This window comes from Elgaria multicarinata, chromosome 6 (assembly GCF_023053635.1).
Source record: "Elgaria multicarinata webbii isolate HBS135686 ecotype San Diego chromosome 6, rElgMul1.1.pri, whole genome shotgun sequence".
Lineage (NCBI taxonomy): Eukaryota > Metazoa > Chordata > Lepidosauria > Squamata > Anguidae > Elgaria > Elgaria multicarinata.
In genome coordinates, this window is record NC_086176.1 from 107819609 (window position 1) to 107839937 (window position 20329).

A 20329-nucleotide genomic window follows, 5' to 3' on the forward strand; every position below is an offset into this window, starting at 1 on the left:
CAATTTTGGAGCTTCCAAGTCCAGGCTTTGTAGCAAAAAAAAAAAAAAGTTTTGTGACTTTCCAGAAAGGTTAATCTGATCCGTTGGGCCTGAGCTAAGCTAAAACGATTAAGGATTGGTGCCATGGTTTCCGTTATGGAAATCAGCGCCCGGTGAGCAACCGCTATGCCGACAAATCTTTTAAACTGGAACGGCACGTCTTTATGAAGCGGCAACAGAACAACCTGCACATTTATTTGGCCTTGTACAGGATGTGGGCTGAAGTGGGAAATTTAATTTATCTGGATTCCTTGGTTGCACACATATCAGATCCACCATATTAAGCCTATAATTGCCAAACAGCTGTTCCAGAATGATGTGGGAGTAGCAGCAGTGTCGGTGATCAGTCAGACTGTAAATAGACGTACGATGAGAAAGATGTCCACTTCCCTTGAGGCTTGTTAAGGTAATTACAAAAAATAAAGTCAATCCTTTGGTCCAGCTAGAACAGTATTTTCTGCTGGCCTTGGGAAAATTTCAAGCAGGAGTCTTTCCCAGACATACCGAGGGCTGAAACTAGAACCTTTTCATCCAAATTATGTGCTCTACCACTGAACTACAGCCGTACTCTGATCTCTGTAATATGGGAGTCAACAACGTTTTGGGGTGAGTGGGAACATATGGAATTTTGAGAGTGTCATGGGCGCTCTCACAAAATGGCTGCTATCGTTGACCCAACCAGTCACACAATACTTCCCAGAATGCAAAGCGGAGCGACTAAAAGCAAAGTAACTCTATAGCAGCCTTCCTCAACTTGGGACGCTCCAGATGTGTTGGACTGCATCTCCCAGAATGCCCCAGCCAGGCTGGGGCATTCTGGGAGTTGTAGTCCAACACATCTGAAGCGCCCCAGGTTGAGGAAGGCTGCTCTATAGGAACCGAAGTCCAGTCCAGAGGGTGCTGAACTCCAAAACAACAACAATGCTCCTTTAAACACGAACAAATGTGGTAGTGGAGGACAACTCTTTGCATTGAAGCATGGCAGCCTCTCAATTAAAAATGTAAAAGCTTTAAAGAAAATAAAATTCAGCACAGGCATACAGCTTGGTGATGTCCACAGGCATTAAAAAAAACATTACAATTGAAGGCAGACTCCATTCTTACACCTGAAAACTTATTGAGAGTTTGTCACCCTATGGGAAATCATGCCCCAAACCAGCAATCCCATGTAAATTCCCTGAATTTACAACAGACAGCCCAACATTTTTAAAACAGAGAATTCTGTTCAGCCGGAAAGTAATGCCATTTATATAATTCAAAACTTGGGAGCAAACTTAAAGTTAATGGATACCCCATTAAATACACCTGCTTTCCCTAAGCTTTTAAGAAGGGATTAGAGAGAGAAATGAAAGCCACCAAACCAGCCAAATCCTGATCAACCAAGTTTACTTGGTCCAAAAACAAAAAGCTAAGAAAGTAATGCAGTTAATCCATCTGACGTGCTAATGGGTCAGAGAACAAACCTCGGGTAAGGACATATTAAGGAGGATAATAAGCTAGAATTTAAATAGCTAAAAGGTAACGTATTATATTCTCAAACATGAGCCTCAAAAAAAAAAAAAAATTATTGCCTTTTAATCACTTTTACTGGGAGTTAACCAGAAGACACTTTACATGTTTAATCTCCATTGAAGTCTAAACACAGAGCTAAACCCCATCCATTTTAATGAGATTTAGGCTGCAATCCTATACAAACTTCCCTGGGAGTGAGTTCCGCTGAATGCAATGGAGCTTACTTCTGAGTAACCATGCATAGGATTGTGCTGTTAGGCAGTTGTCTTATGACTGACGTGTAAGAAAAAGGCAGGCATGGCATTGTTAAAAATCACAGCCCTGCCCTAGTAAAGGAAGTGGTTGAACCCAATACGCAAGGTATCGATGAAGAAATTGAACAGACAAAGTTGGTGCCTACCATGTCAAATACCTATTATTGTATCTGGTCAAGAGGGCAGGGCTCCTGCAGCTTTTAACTGTTGTGATGAAGAGGGAGTTTCACCAGGTGCTGCATGCATACAAAGGACACCTGCTGAAATTCCCTTTTCTATGCAACTGTTAAAAGATACAGGAGCTCTGTCCTCCTTTCCATTGGATCACCCTACCTGCCATTGCCTATTGTTTTACTTATATAATACCACCCGTGTAGATGTCACTTTACATCAGGGGTGGGGAACATCCGGCCCAGGGGCCAAATCCGGCCCTCCGGGATTCCCCAGTTTGCCCCAATCCCTTTCCCCTGATCATTCCATGGTTTCCCGGCTTTTGTGCCATTCCACACACACACACACACACACACACGGCATTCTAAAAAGTTCTCTCCTAAGGCTCTATTACCAGTAGCCGGAGCATTAAGCTACAATCTGTTGGGATCTTTGACCCCTCCCCTTTTGGCTCAGCCCCGCCCACCACTAGAACGTGGCCCGAGACGGCTCTGTGACATCACCAGCCCCTTACATGAGGCCCGTCACATATAGGGTGACCATATGAAAAGGAGGACAGGGCTCCTGTATCTTTAACAGTTGTATTGAAAAGGGAATTTCAGCAGGTGTCATTTGTATATACGGAGAACCTGGTGAAATTCCCTCTTCATCACAACAGTTAAAGCTGCAGGTGCCCTGCCCTCTTTTAAATCTGGTCACTCCAGTATAGCTCCTGCAGCTTTAACTGTGATGAAGAGGGAATTTCACCAGGTTCTCCATAAATCCAAAGGACACCTGCTGAAATTCCCTTTTCTATGCAACTATTAAAGATACAGGAGCCCTGTCCTCCTTTTCATATGGTCACCCTAGTCGCATATACTCTTCTCAGGCCTAGCACCACCACTTGAAAACCTGAGGGAGGGTTAATTAAGACCTTTCCCCTAGCTATGAGGGAAACAGGTTTAATTCTGGATCTGCTCTAAATATAATGTGGGTATAATCCTGTGTGGGTGTTTAATAATTGTAAAAGGGAGGTAAATAATGCCAAGCTGACACGTGGTATTTGGTAGCTAACAAAATAATAATGTTACTTAAAAGCTTTAAATAAAAATATAATACTTTAAATCCCGCCTGATCTAAACTCTCCACACACACCAAGAACACAGGAAGAGCTACGGTGGGTCATACCGAGGGTCCATCTAGTACAGAATTCTGTTCACACGGTGGTCAACCAGGAACCCATAAACAGGACATGAGAGCACCAGCATCCTCCCTCCCATGTTTTTCAGCAACTGGTGCAATCTAGAAAGGGACACGAGGGAGAGACAGCCATTAAAGGGACAGGGAACGGAGGGGTGGTAAACAGGGGAAAGAATGTGCAGTTGTACGTAGTTAGGCTTTTTGTAAACCGGCCTGAGAGCTTCAGCTATGGGGCGGTATATAAATGTAATAATTTCATTTCATTTATTGCACGTATATACCGCTCCCATAGCCAGGGCTCTCTGGGCGGTTTACAGTAATAAATAAATAAATATAAATAAATGACCAAAGGGCAAGGTTGAACATTCTATTATTATTACTTTTCCTCATTGAGGGCTGCGTGTTGGTGGCATGAGATGTCGCAGCCACCACACACACTATCATCCCCCCATACACTCTTTCTTGCACACTGACACACACACACACACTCCCCATATTCCTCCTGCTTCATCAGTGCAGGAAATGGCTGCTTTACATGATGAAAACCTAGTATTAGGTTCTAGTACTAGTGTACAAAACAACTTAAGACCAGGAGACCTGAGAGAGAGCACCGCTGAAGTCATGTCCCTGGTGTTTCCATGTGGACCTATGGACCGATTGGAGTCCAACAGGAGAAGAGCCTTCAGTGTGGTGGCCCCCTTCTTATGGAACTCCCTGCTGTTGGAGGTCAGGCAGGCGCAAACGCTGTATTGTTGTCGGCGCCTTATTGTTCCAAGATGCTTTCCCTCGACGTTCAATCTGTATCTGTTGTTTTAAAATGTAATTTTAACGGGTTTTTAAAATGGGTCTTTTACCCCATTTGTTCGCTGCTCCAAAATCCTCAGATAGGGAACGGTATGTAAATATTGCAAATAAATAAATAAAAATCTTGCCATGTGTTGCAGCAGCTGCCACCTGCACTGTTACCTATGAAACAAAATATTCCTGCTGGCTGGTTGCGGCAGGGTGGAGGACGCTCTATGCTGGTTCATTGGTAATACAGAGAACTGCCTAAAAAGGGAACGTTTAAACCTGCCGCATATTAGAATGTAGTGCAGAGATGATGAACTACAGCCTCAGAGAGCAGAATTCATTTAGAAGGAGCTCTCAGAGGCCGCCTATGAGTGGTGGGCGGGACCAGAGCCAAAAGGAGGAGGAGCCAAAACACACCAGCGTATTTTAGCTTAAAGCTCTTTCTGCCAATAACTAAAGCTTTAGAAGATTTCAATCTTTTAGTCCGAGGAAAGAATTGAATAAAAGCTGAGAAACTACCGCCATGGTAGTTTATTTTCCCGTTACTACTCTACACACACACACACACACACACACACACATATATGCTGGAAGGGATTTACATAATTACCCTCAACAGCACAGCTTGTGTCATGTGACACTGGCCAGGGTGGTTTGTTGCCATGGGCAACCCTATAACAGCCCATGGCTTATTTCCTCCTCTGCGATCATGCGAACCCGGCCAGTGGCATACTGCCTCTGATACTGGAAGTAGTATATCACCATTGTGGCTAATAACCATTGACAGGCAGGGAAGAAACTTAGTCCGCCACTGCTTCAGGGCACCTTTGAGGTGGCATCTCCCAACAAACCATGCTTCTCCTGCCCTTCTGCCGGGCAATATCAGAAGCCACTGGGTGGGCTCTGGCCCACAGATTTTTCATCCATTCAGGAAGGCATGGTAACGCGGGAGATGGGCCAACAGTTTCACAGGAAAGGTGGGTTCTGAAGGAAGGAAAAGAGCCAGCATCACAGAGGTGTGAATAAAATGGGAAACCTGGTCGTTCTGAGAACTGGGTTTGGGTTCTTGGCTCCTGTCATGGGCAAGGACCTGATCCAAAACTCTGGAGTGCTGTGCACACGCAACAGGTTTATCTGAGCTCCGGATACTTGTGGAACAAGCTAAGAATGCAGCTGTGGTTCAGAGGAGCAAGATTGATTGATTAAATTTATATACCGCCCCATAGCCGAAGCTCTCTGGGCGGTTTGCAAAAGTTAAAAACAGTGAACATTAAAAACAAATGTACAAAATTTAAAACCATCAAAAATATAAAAACAGTATAAAACAGGATCCAGATTGACAACTGTCAGCCAAGTGCCACAATATCTGGGTGCCTTTTCCCCTGGCAGCAAGGTCCTTCATTGGGCCCCAATACGTGCAAATTGTAACCCCCGGTCTTCGATGTTGGGAGCCTCCATTTTCCTGCTAGGCAGAATTCGTTAATTTTTTGAGCAACGTTGAGTTCGTAACTCCCAGATTCAACCAGTGCAAGTGAAACCGTTTCCCCCGCAAGCCATTTGGGGAGACAACAGATGAATCCTCAATCCGATGCCTCTATAAACAGAAATTCATACTTTACACTCCCTCACTCACACATATACGCACACTTCTTGCTCAATGACACACACGTCACACAGGCAGTTCCTCTGCAAATTCTTTGGAATGCAACGATTTAGATCTCTCCACTGGAAGCATCTGAAAGTCAATGGAAGGTCACAAGGATTCTGACTTACCTGCTGTTTAAACCTCTTTATTGGTATTTCAGTAATGCCAATGAAGCTCAAGCTTCAAAAGGTTGGGTTAGTTAAGTCAAGTTTCAACCCATTTTTGTCCCCAATTTTGCCACAGAAAGTGATTTAAGCTGAACAGGTAGAAATGCCAAACTGAGGGAGAAAACGCGTTTTTGCTGGACAAACATATGTATCTCTTTACAAAAACAGAAAACCATCATCACGTTACAAATATTGTATTTTACAAACAGAAACCTATCTTCTCTTCACAATAATTAATAAGGACAGGAAGGTGGTGGCGCAAAGGAACGGCTTTGCCATGTAAAATCAAAACCAACGAAGCGAGCGTCTAGGATTCTGTCCTCTTCACAGTTCTTGAAGACGGCCCACCCCAAGGCCCGGGCGCCCTCACGGCACCTCAGCAGACGGCATAGCGAACGAGCCGTGAGCCGCGGATCTCTCGCAGTCTCTGGCAGTGCCGCAGAATGGTCAGGATGCTGTGGAAACGTTTGTCCGCCTTCAGTTGCGTGAACTCTTCGATATCGGCCTCCACGATAAAGAACTCGCCTGGGATAAACGCACAACATTTCATTAGAATCATAGAATAGCAGAGTTGGAAGGGGCCTACAAGGCCATCGAGTCCAACCCCCTGCTCAATGCAGGAATCCACCCTAAAGCATCCCTGACAGATGGTTGTCCAGCTGCCTCTTGAAGGCCTCTAGTGTGGGAGAGCCCACAACCTCCCTAGGTAACTGATTCCACTGTCGCACTGCTCTAACAGTCAGGAAGTTTTTCCTGATATCCAGCTGGAATCTGGCTTCCTGTAACTAGAGTCCATTATTCCGTGTCCTGCACTCTGGGAGGATTGAGAAGAGATCCTGGCCCTCCTTTGTGTGACAACTTTTTAAGTATTTGAAGAGTGCTATCATGTCTCCCCTCAATCTTCTCTTCTCCAGGCTAAACATGCCCAGTTCTTTCAGTCCCTCTTCATAGGGCTTTGTTTCCAGACCCCTGATCATCCTGGTTGCCCTTCTCTGAACACGCTCCAGCTTGTCTGCGGCCTTCTTGAATTGTGGAGCCCAGAACTGGACGAGCGTTCAGTTGGGGGGAGGGGGCAGCATATCTTTTGAAGGCAGCTCAAGTGTACTGTAGCCCTACCTATGCAACCAATGTGTCACTTGAATTATCAGGGACAGTCCCACATCCAGCACATTCTGCTGGGGAGTTCCCCTGTAATTAAAATAAACAGGAGCTCTGCCAGAGCTCCCACCCCATCCGTCCCAGCGTTGTGTGAAATTTCTCAGGAACAGTCACTCCAATGATCAGATCTACATATTCCCCACTCAACGGCACCCAAAGCCATGACAGCAGCCTCACCTTGCCTCCCCCTGGGGAGGGGCCGTAGCTCACTGTGACAGAGGATATGCTATGGAGGCGGAAGGTCCAAGGTTTGATCCCTGGCTTCTCCAAGCAGAGCAAGGAAAGAATCCTGCCAGAAAGCCTGGAGAGGGGCTGCCAGTCAGGGTAGACAACAATGACCTAGATCAGCCTTTCTCAACCTGGGGCGCTCTAGATGTGTTGGACTGCATCTCCCAGAATGCCCCAGCCAGCTGGCTGGGGCATTCTGGGAGGTGTAGTCCAACACATCTGGAGCGCCCCAGGTTGAGAAAGGCTGACCTAGATGGACTGACACTCTGACTCAGTCTAAGGCAGCTTCCTATATTCCTATGCCTTATAGTAAAGAAGGTCTAGACTACGCATGCAGGAGAAAGAAGTGTAGACAGACTGTACTACTTCAGACTGCAGGCAGTGAATCTCCCCACTGCACATCCAGGAGAAAGTTTCCAGTCTAGGACACTGCTGGACTAGTTTTCTACTTGCCAGGATGATGATGATGATGATGATGTTTTAACTTACTGAGGAACATTTAATTTTTTTATCTCCTACTTGCAATCTGAAGTGGTACAGTCCACTCTACCATCTCAGGGCTGTACCGCCTCATTCCACTGCATGTGTAGATACCATCATAACAGGGCCAAGGACTCCACCCGGTCTTCTTTCGGTATGAACTGGATTTTTTAAAACAAATTTTCTGTAGAAAGCCACCCAGCTTGGAGGATCTTCCAGCTGCAGTTCCAACAGAGGCGGTGTTGCTGGAAACACCCGCTTACCTTTCGTATCCTTGGTTTCTTCTGCCTGGAATCTGAAGTAGAGGTTTCTGGCGGCGCTGGACATGGATTTAGCAGGCTGGCGCATGATCTTGTACTTGCTAACCACTGCCTTGTTGATTTCTTGAATCACTGCATTCACTTGGTTATAGGTTAGGCGGCCTCGCATGTACCTTTGGGGGAGGAAGAAAGCAGCTTATACCGCTAACTGGCAAGTCACAAAAACTTGCAAAATGGTGCCAAACCATTTCCCACAGCAAATGTATAAAACGAGATCCATTATGCATTTGCGAACGACATCCATAGCTAAAGTGTTTCGTGCAGGAAACACAAGTATATCGTAGAATAGTAGAGTTGGAAGGGGCCTATAAGGCCATCAGGTCCAACCCCCTGCTCAATGCAGGAATCCAGCTTCATAGAATCGTAGAGTTGGAAGGGGGCCTATAAAGCCATCAGGTCCACCCCTCTCTGCTTAATGCAAGAATCCAGCTTCATAGAATTATAGAATAGTAGAGTTGGAAGGGGCCTATAAGGCCATCGAGTCCGACCCCCTGCTCAATGCAGGAATCCAGCTTAAAGCATCCCTGACAGATGGCTGTCCAGCTGCCTCTTGAAGGCCTCTAGTGTGGGAGAGCCCACAACCTCCCCAGGTAACTGGTTCCATTGTTGTACTGCTCTAACAGTCAGGAAGTTTTTCCTGATGTCCAGCCAGAATCTGGCTTCCTGTAACTTGAGCCCATTATTCCGTGTCCTGCACTCTAGGATGATCGAGAAGAGATCCTGGCCCTCCTCTGTGTGACAACCTTTCAAGTATTTGAAGAGTGCTATCCTGTTTCCCCTCAACCTTCTCTTCTCCAGGCTAAACAGGCCCAGCTGTTTCAGTCTCTATGATGCATTAAAGCAGTGATCGCAATGTGTGAAGCAATCAGGCTGCTTTGCCGACATTGCCAGCAAATGGAAGGTAGGACAGGCTGTCTTAAACATGGCAAGACCACCCAGTGAGTCCACTGCAGACCTGGTCTACTCCAGGGCTCCCCAGAATCCAATCTACTGCAAAGTCTATTAGACCACAATGGATCTTCAGGTCCTTCCTCACTTTCTCTTCCTTGCCTTTTCCTCCCCAAATCTGGTGTCAAATCAAAATGAAACTGGCTGACAGGTGCCTTGAGCGATATTACCTACTAAGCTCAGAAAAACCTTGAGTTTCATGCAGCGCTAAGGTACACGGAGAGGAGTTACCGCTTGCATTCGAAAAGTGTTCAGGGTTAATAGATGTGAATGCCTCATCCGCCCACACAGAGAAGAAGCAAAGGGCAAGAGACTAGGAACGGATGTATGAGGGACAGACATGCTTTCGGCAAGAGGTAGGCTGGAAAAAATAATAAACAGCAAGTAAAGCTGAGAAAAGTAGGAGAAGAAAAACCAGAGGCAAAAATAATTAGGAGGGAAAGGAGTTCTTCTGTGCAATGTCTTGGGGTGCAGCCAGTCATTGCTATGAACTTGAATGGAAAGGGCAAGAAAAAGTGGTGTTTGTTGCCTTGATCAAGACTTTTGAGTTTTATTGAGATGCATTCGTACAATATCGCTCCCCAGCAGGGTCTGCCCAAGACATTTTGCCGCCTGAGGCAAAGAACAAGATGGCATCCCCTCCCATTTCACATCCAAAAGCCGACTAGATCTTTTTTTAACAGTGGTGATGGAACAGCATCCGACATTGAACCTGAAGGCAGCGGGCTAACTTAGAGAGCCTAACACCTGGCTGTCGCCCCACAGCATCTGCCGCCTGAGGTGACTGCTTCACCTTGACTAACGGCAGGGCCGGCCCTGCTCCCCAGGGAATTGTACCCAGGATGAGAAAGTGCAAGATTCAGTCCATGCACTCCCTTCCCCTGCTCTCCTTGCTAGAAAGAAAAACTGTGCAACTACATTATTATAGCAAATTCTGTCTGTCTCTCTCTGGGTTAAGGAGATCCCACATAAAAATACTCAAGAAAACGTAGAGGGAAGAAACATGTTTCCTCCCCCTTCAACCACCTCCCAAGTTGTTTCAGGCCTTCTAATCTCTACCCCACATTGAAAACACACAAACACACACGCCTTGGTTGAGAAGTGAATTTTCTTCCTGGATGCACCAGACCCCTTGGCTGTGGCCTCCAACTTCCATCATCCCCGGGCAATGGTCAGGGAGGTTGCTGTTGCTTGTGAGCTTCCCACTGGGAGATCTGGTCGGCCACTGTGTGAACAGAATGCTGGACTAGATGGACCCTTGGTCTGATCCAGCAGGGCTCTTCTTGGGTTCTTATGGGAGTCAGAACCCAACAAAACCTGGAGTGCCAAAGGTCCCCCCACCCCGGCTTAGAAGATGGGAGGAACGCTGCCGAATGCATTATGGGTCCCACCCCAGGGTGGGGTGCTGATTCTGCGGTACAGAGACCCCCCCACAATCAGCCCCTGCAGTTGTGCCATTTAAACATTGCCCCCAGGTGGATGGGAATTGGTCATCCACATGAAGTGGATGTGTGGCAAAATATCAAAGGCTCCCAAGACGGCCTTCACCCGCCTGGCGCCTTCCAGACGTGATGGACTACAACTCCCACCATCCTGGCACTGCAGTCCAACACATCTGGAGGGTGTCAGGTTGGGGGAGCTCGCTCTAAGTGAGCCGTTATTCAGTGGTGGCCCCTCTTTTAAAGCAAGGGGGGAGGGAGTGAAGCCACAAGGGAGACCTGAAAGAACTCCTGCAGAGCGTTTCATGGGCACCACGGTAACATGGCTGCCATCCAATGGGCAACGGTAATACTGAACTGCTCTCATCACACTCTGATACATACACGGATTCCTGATGAACCTGGTCTATAAATGCATCCAGGTCACCCTCTAGCTCTTGCTCCAACAAGATCCTCTCTGGGCCCATCAAGGCTTTCTGTTCTAAGAAGGTTTCACCACTGGTCACCTGCCTTCCTCCTCTTCGGGCCTTGCAATAATTAAGGGTCTCGCTGTGTCTGGGAGGGAACTCAGCTCTGTCCCCACTTCCTGCCCCTCCTCCCAGGGCTATGGGGGCTCACCCAACCCCCCGCAACCCCATGTCCAAAGACAGTGTGAGGGCAGCAGCAGGAATGCGTGGACTGAACCCTCCTTAAGAGAGACAAACGGAAGGAGAGAAGGCCAGGGAGCCTGGGCAATGCAGAGACTCCCTTGGTTACGTGACAAGAAACGGAGATCAACACAGCAAGACGGAGAGGGAAGGAGAGGAGGGGGCATTGGGGAGAAGACGGAGGAAGGACTCGCTGAAATCGGAACCGTGATTAATCCTGTCTCGTTAATTGCTTCGGCCGTACGAACCAGACGGCGCTCTGCAATTTGTTCATTACACCGAGGACCCTGGCGCTTGACTGGATTAACTTTTCATTCGGCTCGTCATTCAGCCGGCGGAAGGTGCAGAATGAACAATGACCCTGTTTGGGAGGCGCGTCTGCACGAGTGACGAGGTGAAGCGCGCCCTCCACCACTGAGCCAAAAAGCGACCAGACAGAAAGCCCAAACGAAAAGAGCAGGGAGGGAGGGAGCTGGCTGGGGAGAAACAGAGGCTGTCAATGCAGCCGGGCTGGGAATGCCAGCCCAACGAGTAAGAGGTAAGAGAGAAGAAGGTAGCAAGGGATGGCCGAAATTGCAATCACCCGCCCCCACGAACCCGGCCTCGCGGGCTCCTGGCCACGCTGGCCCGCTGTGTTAATGGCAACTGCCATTAACGCAACAGAGGGAAATCTGCACTTTCGGGAGGCTCCGGAAAGTACACTTTCTTGCCCCCCACTGCTCCAATTGGGGCCTTAGACCCTCTTAACAGAAGGGTACCCTTGCATTAAGAGGGCCTTTGAGGGGCCCCTCGGAGCAGGGTGGGCGGGTGGGTTTAACAGCGCACTTTCCAGAGTCTCCAGAAAGTGTGCACACACACCCGCCACGTTAATGGTGGCTGCCATTACCCTTGCACTAAGAAGGGTGTTTAAGGCCCCCGCTGGGGCAGGGGGGAGCGAGCTTTACAGCTCCTCCAACGCACGCGCAATTCCCCCCGCTGTGTTAATGGCAGCTGCCACTAACACAGTTGGGCAAAGGGCACGATCCCGGAAGCCAGGGTGCGTCCAGTTGGGTCCACTGCCCTCGCAGACCCATTTGGATGCTCGCAACATCTCTAAAGGTAACCTATTCCGAACCAACTTCTTGAAAGATGGGAAGTCTGGAATGTGTGTTAGCATGGCATCAACGGTGCATGGGAGAGGTGAAGTGAGATGGGATCTATACCATCTCACCTCTCCCAGTCTCAGATGATGGGAATTGTAGTGCCTCAAAAGCTGTCCCTTTTAAAACACACACACACACACACACACACACACACAGAGAGAGAGAGAGAGAGAGAGAGAGAGAAGGAATACCCTCAATATTAAACTACAGGAGAACCTGAAAGCCAAAACAAAAAACACAGGATATTAGCTGAATGTAATGGCTGGTTCTCATATGGATCTACCTCTCTTTCACACACACACACACACACACACAGAGTATGGTACATTTCCTACGTACACAGCAAATCCCAAAAGGTGCATAGTGTTAAAAGAAAGTGCTGCCAGATAGAAGTAACACCTCCCAGCACCAGGGGGCGATGTTATACAGCTTAGGGAGGACGATCCAAGAAAAAATGGGCTATTAGCAAGTCCAGCAGGAAATTGATAGCTTTCAAAAACGAGGAAAAGGGCCAGATCCTTGGGTTTTAGTGTGCGAGACGAGTGGAAAGAATCCGTGGGGGCAGTTCAAAATGTGGACTGGGCCACGTTTCAATGTTCAGCAGCCAGCTCCTTCCGATCTCCCTCTACAGTGGCAAGAACCGCTGGAACATTGGGGGAAATACTATGAAACCAACTTTGAAATAAACAAATCATAGTGCCATTAAAGAACCCACTAAAGCAGGGGCAGGCAGAAGGCAGCTCTCCAGATGTTTCGGACTTCAACTCCCAGAAGCCCCTGCCAGCAGGGCAACGGTCAGAAACGCCCACACCTATTCTATGGTGTTCACTGCCATTCCAAGCTTTATGTCACCTGCAAATTCGATAAGCACTCCTTCTACGCCCTCATCCAAGTCATTTATACAAATATTGGAACAGGAGGGATTGCTGGGGCGTTCCACTTGAGACCTCAATCCAGGCTGACACAGCGCCAGCGATGAGCACTCACTCCGTGTTCAACCAGCTGTAGGAATCCAGCTAACAGTAGAATCGTCCAACCCAAATTAAAGTCTAGAACACCTTCGTGAGAGACAAAACGCACCTTGGGTTAAGTTCAGGAGACCATCAAAAAGGAAAATGACTCAGGATGCCTGACCACTAGAGTAGTTGGCCAACAAGCCAATTACACTCATATTGAGATTGTACACATCTGTGTGTATACAAGATTGATTTAAGCATATACTTTTGGTTCAGAATGAGCAGTAGGATGGGGAAAGAGCCAGCCTCTGGTCCCATAAAGTAATGATGATATTTCAGCACACAAAAACCTTTGTAAGTAATACTTTTTTAAAAAAAAGAGGAAGAAGCTAAGAGGAAAAGGAAATCTGGAAGAGAGTATTGTCTAGAGTGGCAGAGATGGAGGACGATCACTCACTGATTGGAAATAACCCGCCAATGCTTTGAAATATAAAGCGATGGTTATTACCTTTAAAGCCCTACATGGTTTGGGTCCAAGGCCTAATCTACACCAAGCAGGATATTTATTTATTTATTTATTTATTTTATTTAAGGATTTTTATGCCGCCATTCAGCCAAAAATGGCTCTCACGGCGGCTTACAAAAGTATTTCTTGACAGTCCCTGCCCACAGGCTTACAATCTAAAAGACAAAAGATATTGCACTAGGAAAGCGGGATATAAAAGGCAGGAGCCACACTACTGTTTTATAGCAGTATTAAAGTGCACTGACAACTGTTGGGGCCCATTGACATATACCACTTTCAAAATGCTATATCCTGCTTGGTGTAGCTCCTGCCTTTTATATACCAATTTCATAGTGCAATATCCTGCTTGGTGTAGATTAGGCCCAAGTTACCTTTGGGATTCTCTCCCCCACCCACACCCACACATACAATCCGCCCCACAGACTCAGGTCCTCTGGGAAGAATTTATTCCAGTCAGCCACAATTAGGCTGATAACCGTTACCCAGAGGACCTTCTCTTCTGCTGCTCCCAGACTGTGGAATGGCCTGCCGGAGGAGACTCGTCAACTTAACAGTCTTTCCGAATTTAAGAAAGCCATAAAGACTGATCTCTTCCGGCAGGCCTCCCCAGTTGAATTTTAAGACGCCTTTTAATAATGTATTAGTTTTACATGTTTTAATCAATTATACCTATTTTATAGTATTTGGTGTCATACCCCACCACGATCCACTGGGAGAGGTGGGTAAGAAATATATTTATTATTTATTACTATTATTGAATGCAGGAAGCCTCCAGCAGTACTGGAATGCAGTTGCCCTCTGCTCTTCCGTCCACTAGTTAAGGAAAAATTGCCTACTTACGCAGGGACAGCCTCAAATTCCTCTGCCGTGATAAAGGGCGCCTCTTTAATGCACTTGGCTTCTTTGGCCGGCTTCTTTGCACGGTCGACCTCTGCATCTCTATGCTGCTCCTCGTTCTTCACTGTTAAGCCCGCAGTGCTGCAAAGCAAGGAAAGAGAGAGAGAAACGCAACGCATGAAAAAGCTCAAGACACAAGCAGCCACCCGTATGCTTGACCAATTTCCCCTCTTTGCCACTTCAGCTACACCAGCGGTCCCCAACCTTTTTGGCACCAGGGACCGGTTTCGTGGAAGACAATTTTTCCACGGACCGGGGGGTTGCGGGTTGAGGGGATACCTTCACATTATCAACCCCCTTTAATACCTGGTTTTTGTATTAGAAACAGGAAGTGCAGCTAGACACTCAATGATAATTGAAAAAAGTGTGTTTTTAAGATGAAAGTATCACAGGAAACATTTTTCATTTTTGTTCAAATAAAAGAAAACAAGCAGCACCAGGAATGGGTTGGTGGGCAGCATGTGGCCCGCAGACCACATTTTCCCCCACCCCTGGTTTAAGCACTGTGGTCTCTGCCTCAATAGCAGGAAACATACCTGTTCAGAATTGCTTTGGGCAGGTGGATGGGTATATTTTCCATGAGATGCTGGGCTTCATTATAGTCCTTCTCCACAGATTCTTCGAGCTCCTGTAATAATAATAATAATAATAAAAAAAAAAACCCAGCATTGGCTTTATTGCATGGGTTGTGAGCGTGCAGAATATGGCAAGTGTCAAGTGGAGCAGTATGTTACTTTTATGAAAAGGCAATCCTGACCTTCGTTAGGCCCACTCATCATACATTTCCAGGTAGAATCACCAATAATAGAGAGTTTTTAAAAAGAGACAGAGAGAGAATAAAAACATTATGGCCCAACAGCATCTTATTTATTTATTTATTACACTTATATACTGCTAGAGCTCTCTGGGCGGTTTACAGAAATTCTAAAATTGAGATAAAAACAAGTATACAAAATTTAAAATTCTAAAACACAGAATACACACACATAAAGCATTAAAAACCGTTAAAAAACTAAACATGTGGGTGATTAAGATGTGCCGCCATATGCCTGGGCAAAGAGGAAAGTCTTAACCTGGCGCCGGAAAGATAGCAGCGTTGGCGCCAGGCGAGCCTCGTCAGGGAGATCGTTCCAGAGTCTGGGGGCCACCACCGAAAAGGCCCTGTCCCTCGTTGCCACACTCCAATCTTGGTCATGCTGGAGCATTGCACCAGGTTATGTTCCAAGTAGATACCTGTAAAGTTCCATTTAGGCTCAGTTCAGACAACATGTTAGTCAATGCAGGGTGAAAACTCCACTCAACAGTTGAGCTTTTAGGGTTAGGGAGTACTCCCCACACATGTTCTAACACCACTGTTGTGTGACTGTGGGCTACTGTGGAGTTGAGTAAAATCCATTGCGATGGTTGATTGACAGTTACTCCACCCTCTCTCCTTCGCTGGTCCTCCCAATGGTATCCCATCAGCCATTGCTGCATAGAAAACCACAACAATCCTGGCAGCTCCCCTAGAGCAGCACTCGCTCCTTTCACCACTCTTGCCAGGGAACTCTGTAGCCAGTGGGGAAAGTCAACTCAATGGAAGACTCCACAGAGCCCGCCACACAACATGCCGCGCAGTAACTCTTCCCTGAACAGTGTCAATATTCTGCGTGGAGTATTTCCCCCCCAAAAAACCCCCACCGTTGTATGGAGTGCAGAGAGGAGGGCCAGGATCTCTTCTGGATCATCCCAGAGTGCAGGACATGGAATAACGGGGCTCAAGTTACAGGAAGCCAGATTCCAGCTGGACATCAGGAAAAACTTCCTGACTGTTAGAGCAGTACGACAATGGAACCAGTTACCTAGGGAGGTTGTGGGCTCTCACACCCTAGAGGCCTTCAAGAGGCATCTGGACAGCCATCTGTCAGGGATGCTTTAAGGTGGATTCCTGCATTGAGCAGGGGGTTGGACTCGATGGCCTTATAGGCCCCTTCCAACTCTACTATTCTATGATTCTATGAGTTTTCTCACCAGACAAGACATTTCTCAACGGTGGTCTAAAACCTTCACCATGGAGTTCTAAAACCACCGTTGAGAAACGTGTTGTCTGAACTGAGCCTTCATTTGTGCATAAAACTTGCTTTTGTCAGTAATCAAGAGCCACAAATAAAGGTCTCAAACAATACTTTATACTGCTGCAGCCAAAGGCCATTCCATGTGCACACAAGGAAAATGTAACACAGAAAAATCAAATCCAAGTCGAGTTTGGATCAGTAAATACAAGACAAAAAGAGCGAGTTATGGTGCAATCTTATGGGTTGCCCCCTTGATTATCGTAAGCCCCCAAACCCAGAGACTTATGATCCTTGCCTCCAGTGCCCCCCCCCCCCAAGCTGCACTTTTAACTACATGGTTTTGCCCATCTAGCGAAGGCGTTTTGGGGGTGGGTGGGAAGGAGGCTGGCAGAGGCTCAGGATAGCTTCTATCCTGGCCTCTCCAGTCTCCTCCCCTCCTCGCCCACTAAAACACCCCCCTTTTCCCCTTCTCCAAGGTTGCGTTCCCGACCTCTGTGACCAGTGCAGTTCTTTCCATACCAGCTCTGAGGAGGAGAGGTCGGATTTCCGATTCCCCTTTCCAAGGTTAGAGTGCTGTCTCCAACCTCGGATTTCGGGATCTGAACAATCCCATGGCCTCTCAGGGGGCACAGGATTGCTCCCTTAGACTCTAGATAAGTGGTTTCCAAACTTTTTCTGGTAACCGCCCCCTTGGTTCCACAAACTCCTGCCCAGTGCCCCCTGCCCCTTTAAATGGGGCACCCGCCACACCGCAGGCTTGCCGAGGGAGGGAAAAGAGAGCGAACGCCTCTGTTTTGCAGCTGGCATGGCGGGGCACACCAAGCAGGGTATGTCTCTGCATTAGTGTTTTGGTGCTTTTGAAACATTTCAATTCACCGTTAAAAGGACTCTTCTTAAACAGTATTAATACATGTGTGGATTCTTCCCCTATATGGCTTGGGACCAAACTACCTTCTCCCATAAAAATGTCCCTGGGTTTTAAGACCTTCTGGAGAGGCGCTTCTTGGAAAAGACCACTTCGAGCACCCCCTTGCCTCTTAAGGCCCCCCTATGCAATCCCACCACCCCCAAGGGGGCAGTACTGCCCACTTTGGGTACCACTGCTCTAGATCTAACACCTCAGCATTGTTCTTGATATAACGGCTCAGTCCCAAGCAATCACTTGGCAGGGCACAGCGATAGATTTGACATGCCTTTCTCTAATGGTCTCCCCCATTACTGAATACAAAACTTTCTTATCAACAATATACTGATCAGCATCAAGATGCAAATAATACTATCAGGATCGGTCATCATAGAAAAAACAGATCTGAGCAGTATCATAAGGAAGCTTTTGGTCCTTATACAGCAGGCAATAGACACTAGAGGCCTTCAAGAGGCAGCTGGACAAGCATCTGTCAGGGATGCTTTAGGGTGGATTCCTGCATTGAGCAGGGGGTTGGACTCGATGGCCTTGTAGGCCCCTTCCAACTCTGCTATTCTATGATTCAATACATCGCCTGTGGAAGGCAGTGAGCCTGCATCAACTCCACCTCCGATTTGCAAGAACACCAAGTACCTACCATCTAAGTATGCTGATGACATGAGGAAAAGCAGTTTTGTAAAAGTCCAGGCTAAATTCAGCAAAATATCTCTAAAATTTAATTAAACAACACCACACTATACGACAGCTATTTGGGACGATCCCTGTATACGTCTGAGTATGCTATCTCAGATAAAATTTTTAGCAGGCTCAAATTCAGTAGCAAAGTCTCTAAAAAAAAAGACAACACCCTCATACTGTAAAGATAAATCCTTGTATAGTTTAATCTGGCTATCATTGAAAATTTGTTCAATAATGCCTTTAAAAAGCTGTTCTCTGGAGACTTTTGGAGTTAAACTTAACTTGTTAGGCCTGCCTTCATCAACCTGGTTCGCTCCCAGCATCAGTCAGCCATGTGTATAGTTCAGCAAAGGACTCCAAATTTGTTTGTCTAGGAAGAGGTTTCTATGTTTCAGGAAGTGTACTTCCTGTGTTCCACCCAGGTCCACGAACTTCCAAGAACCAGCAACTCAGCTCTGTTTCTTCAGTCCTTGAGTGAAGTTCATCACAGATCAACCTATTTATCCCTTCCCCAAATTCAAGATTTCCCGGCCTTTGTGCAGGATTTCCCCCACCCCCAGTCGAAATGCCTTTCTTAAGGCTTGTTTATTGGCAATAAAAGCTTTATGTTAAAATGTGGAGGCATTTTCTGGATTTTGGTCCTGCCCCTTTTGACTGCCGCCCTGCCCACCAGCGCAGCCCCTGAGGGCTTCTCAGAAATGGAATTCGACCCTCAGAGTGTAAGAGGTCCAACACCTCAAAGAAACCTCCCCATTTTAAAAAACACAACCATTTTTACTACTGGCTACCTTGAGTTGATTCTGCTGCCTCTCCTGATGGTGGCATTCCAATTCCAGCTGATTCAGGAAGTTGTTTAAGAGAAACATTTCGTGGACGATCTTACTGAGCGCTGTCTTCAAAGAGGGTTCCTGGTCTGAGAATTAAGAGAGATTAGTAGCAGACGTGGACAAAAAGAGAGGGAGTCCTCACCAGAAATGGGTGTGCATTAAGCATACGCCACTTCTGCCATCCATTATCAGCTGTATTGCTGCTTTCTTAAGTTTTCCATCCTTAGCACCTGAAATCCCGATGAGGCTCACCTGGCGCCAACATTGTTACCTTTTGGGGGCCAGGTCAAGACTTTTCTCTTCTCCCAGGCATTTAACAGCATTTAACAACATATGCTAAGTTAGTTTTTCAATGGACCCCAGAACTGTTGTTGATTAAATCAGCCTTCCTCAACCTGGGGCGCTCCAGATGTGTTGGACTGCATCTCCCAGAATGCCCCAGCCAGCAGGTTGAGGAAGGCTGGTTTAAATGGATACTGTTGTTTTATACGGTTGTTTTTTTATATTTTTGATGGTTTTAAATTTTGTATACTTTTTAAAATGTTCACTGTTTTTAACTTTTGTAAACCGCCAGAGAGCTTTGGCTATGGGACGGTATATAAATTAAATAAATAAATAAATAAATAAATCCCACAACACAACAACCACCCTCCCATCTACATTCCGACATAATCAAGAAAGATCCCAAACCTCACATAAGCTTTTGCCCTGTATTCCTGCAAGTCACTTTTTGATGGCAATAAAAATATGCATCAATATCCACAAAATATTATCAATTAAGTTAGCATCCTGCCTTGTGGTACCAACAGGGTCCCCATGACATCTTACAAAACAGCATTACTGATATATGACCTGAAGTTAACAGACATGACCTGAAAACATTAAGGCTTCTTACCTATCTTTCTCAACTGAAGTGACTTTTTGATAGTTGAAATCTTGGTGTTGATGTGAGAGGTTATGCTGTTTAAATCCGCAGAAGCCATATTATATTTTCCTGCGTTATTTTAAAAAAAGGAATAAATTAATATATCATATTCTAAAGGCTACAATAGTTAATACTATTTAGTCAGGAAAAACAAAACTATTTCCAAAAGTTTTTTTGTAAGGCACACAATATTGATTTTCACAACTGAGCAGCAGAGCTAGTAATATCTAACAGCATCTCAACTCTAAGATTCTGGGCTGAGGAGGAGGCAGTTAGTCAGAAACAACAGCTCGTTTAAGCTTTTGATCTCTGTGCACTTACAATTTATTTATTTATTTAAGCATTTTTATGCTGCCATTCAGCCAAAAAAGGCTCTCACAGCAGCTTACAAAAGTATTTCTTGACAGTCCCTGCCCAAAG

General features: G+C 46.4%; 1 protein-coding gene across 1 annotated transcript; it reads right to left on the reverse strand.

Annotated features, from left to right (window-relative positions):
- Positions 1-6108: 6108 nt before the first annotated feature.
- Positions 6109-19976, reverse strand: SKA1 (spindle and kinetochore associated complex subunit 1). The gene is made up of 6 exons (XM_063128703.1): positions 19880-19976; positions 18946-19070; positions 15037-15128; positions 14444-14581; positions 7889-8058; positions 6109-6284 (listed from the first exon to the last, which is right to left on the reverse strand). The coding sequence occupies exons 1-6, from the start codon at positions 19965-19967 to the stop codon at positions 6136-6138; spliced, it is 762 nt and encodes a 253-aa protein (XP_062984773.1). The 5' UTR covers positions 19968-19976; the 3' UTR covers positions 6109-6135.
- Positions 19977-20329: the final 353 nt, after the last annotated feature.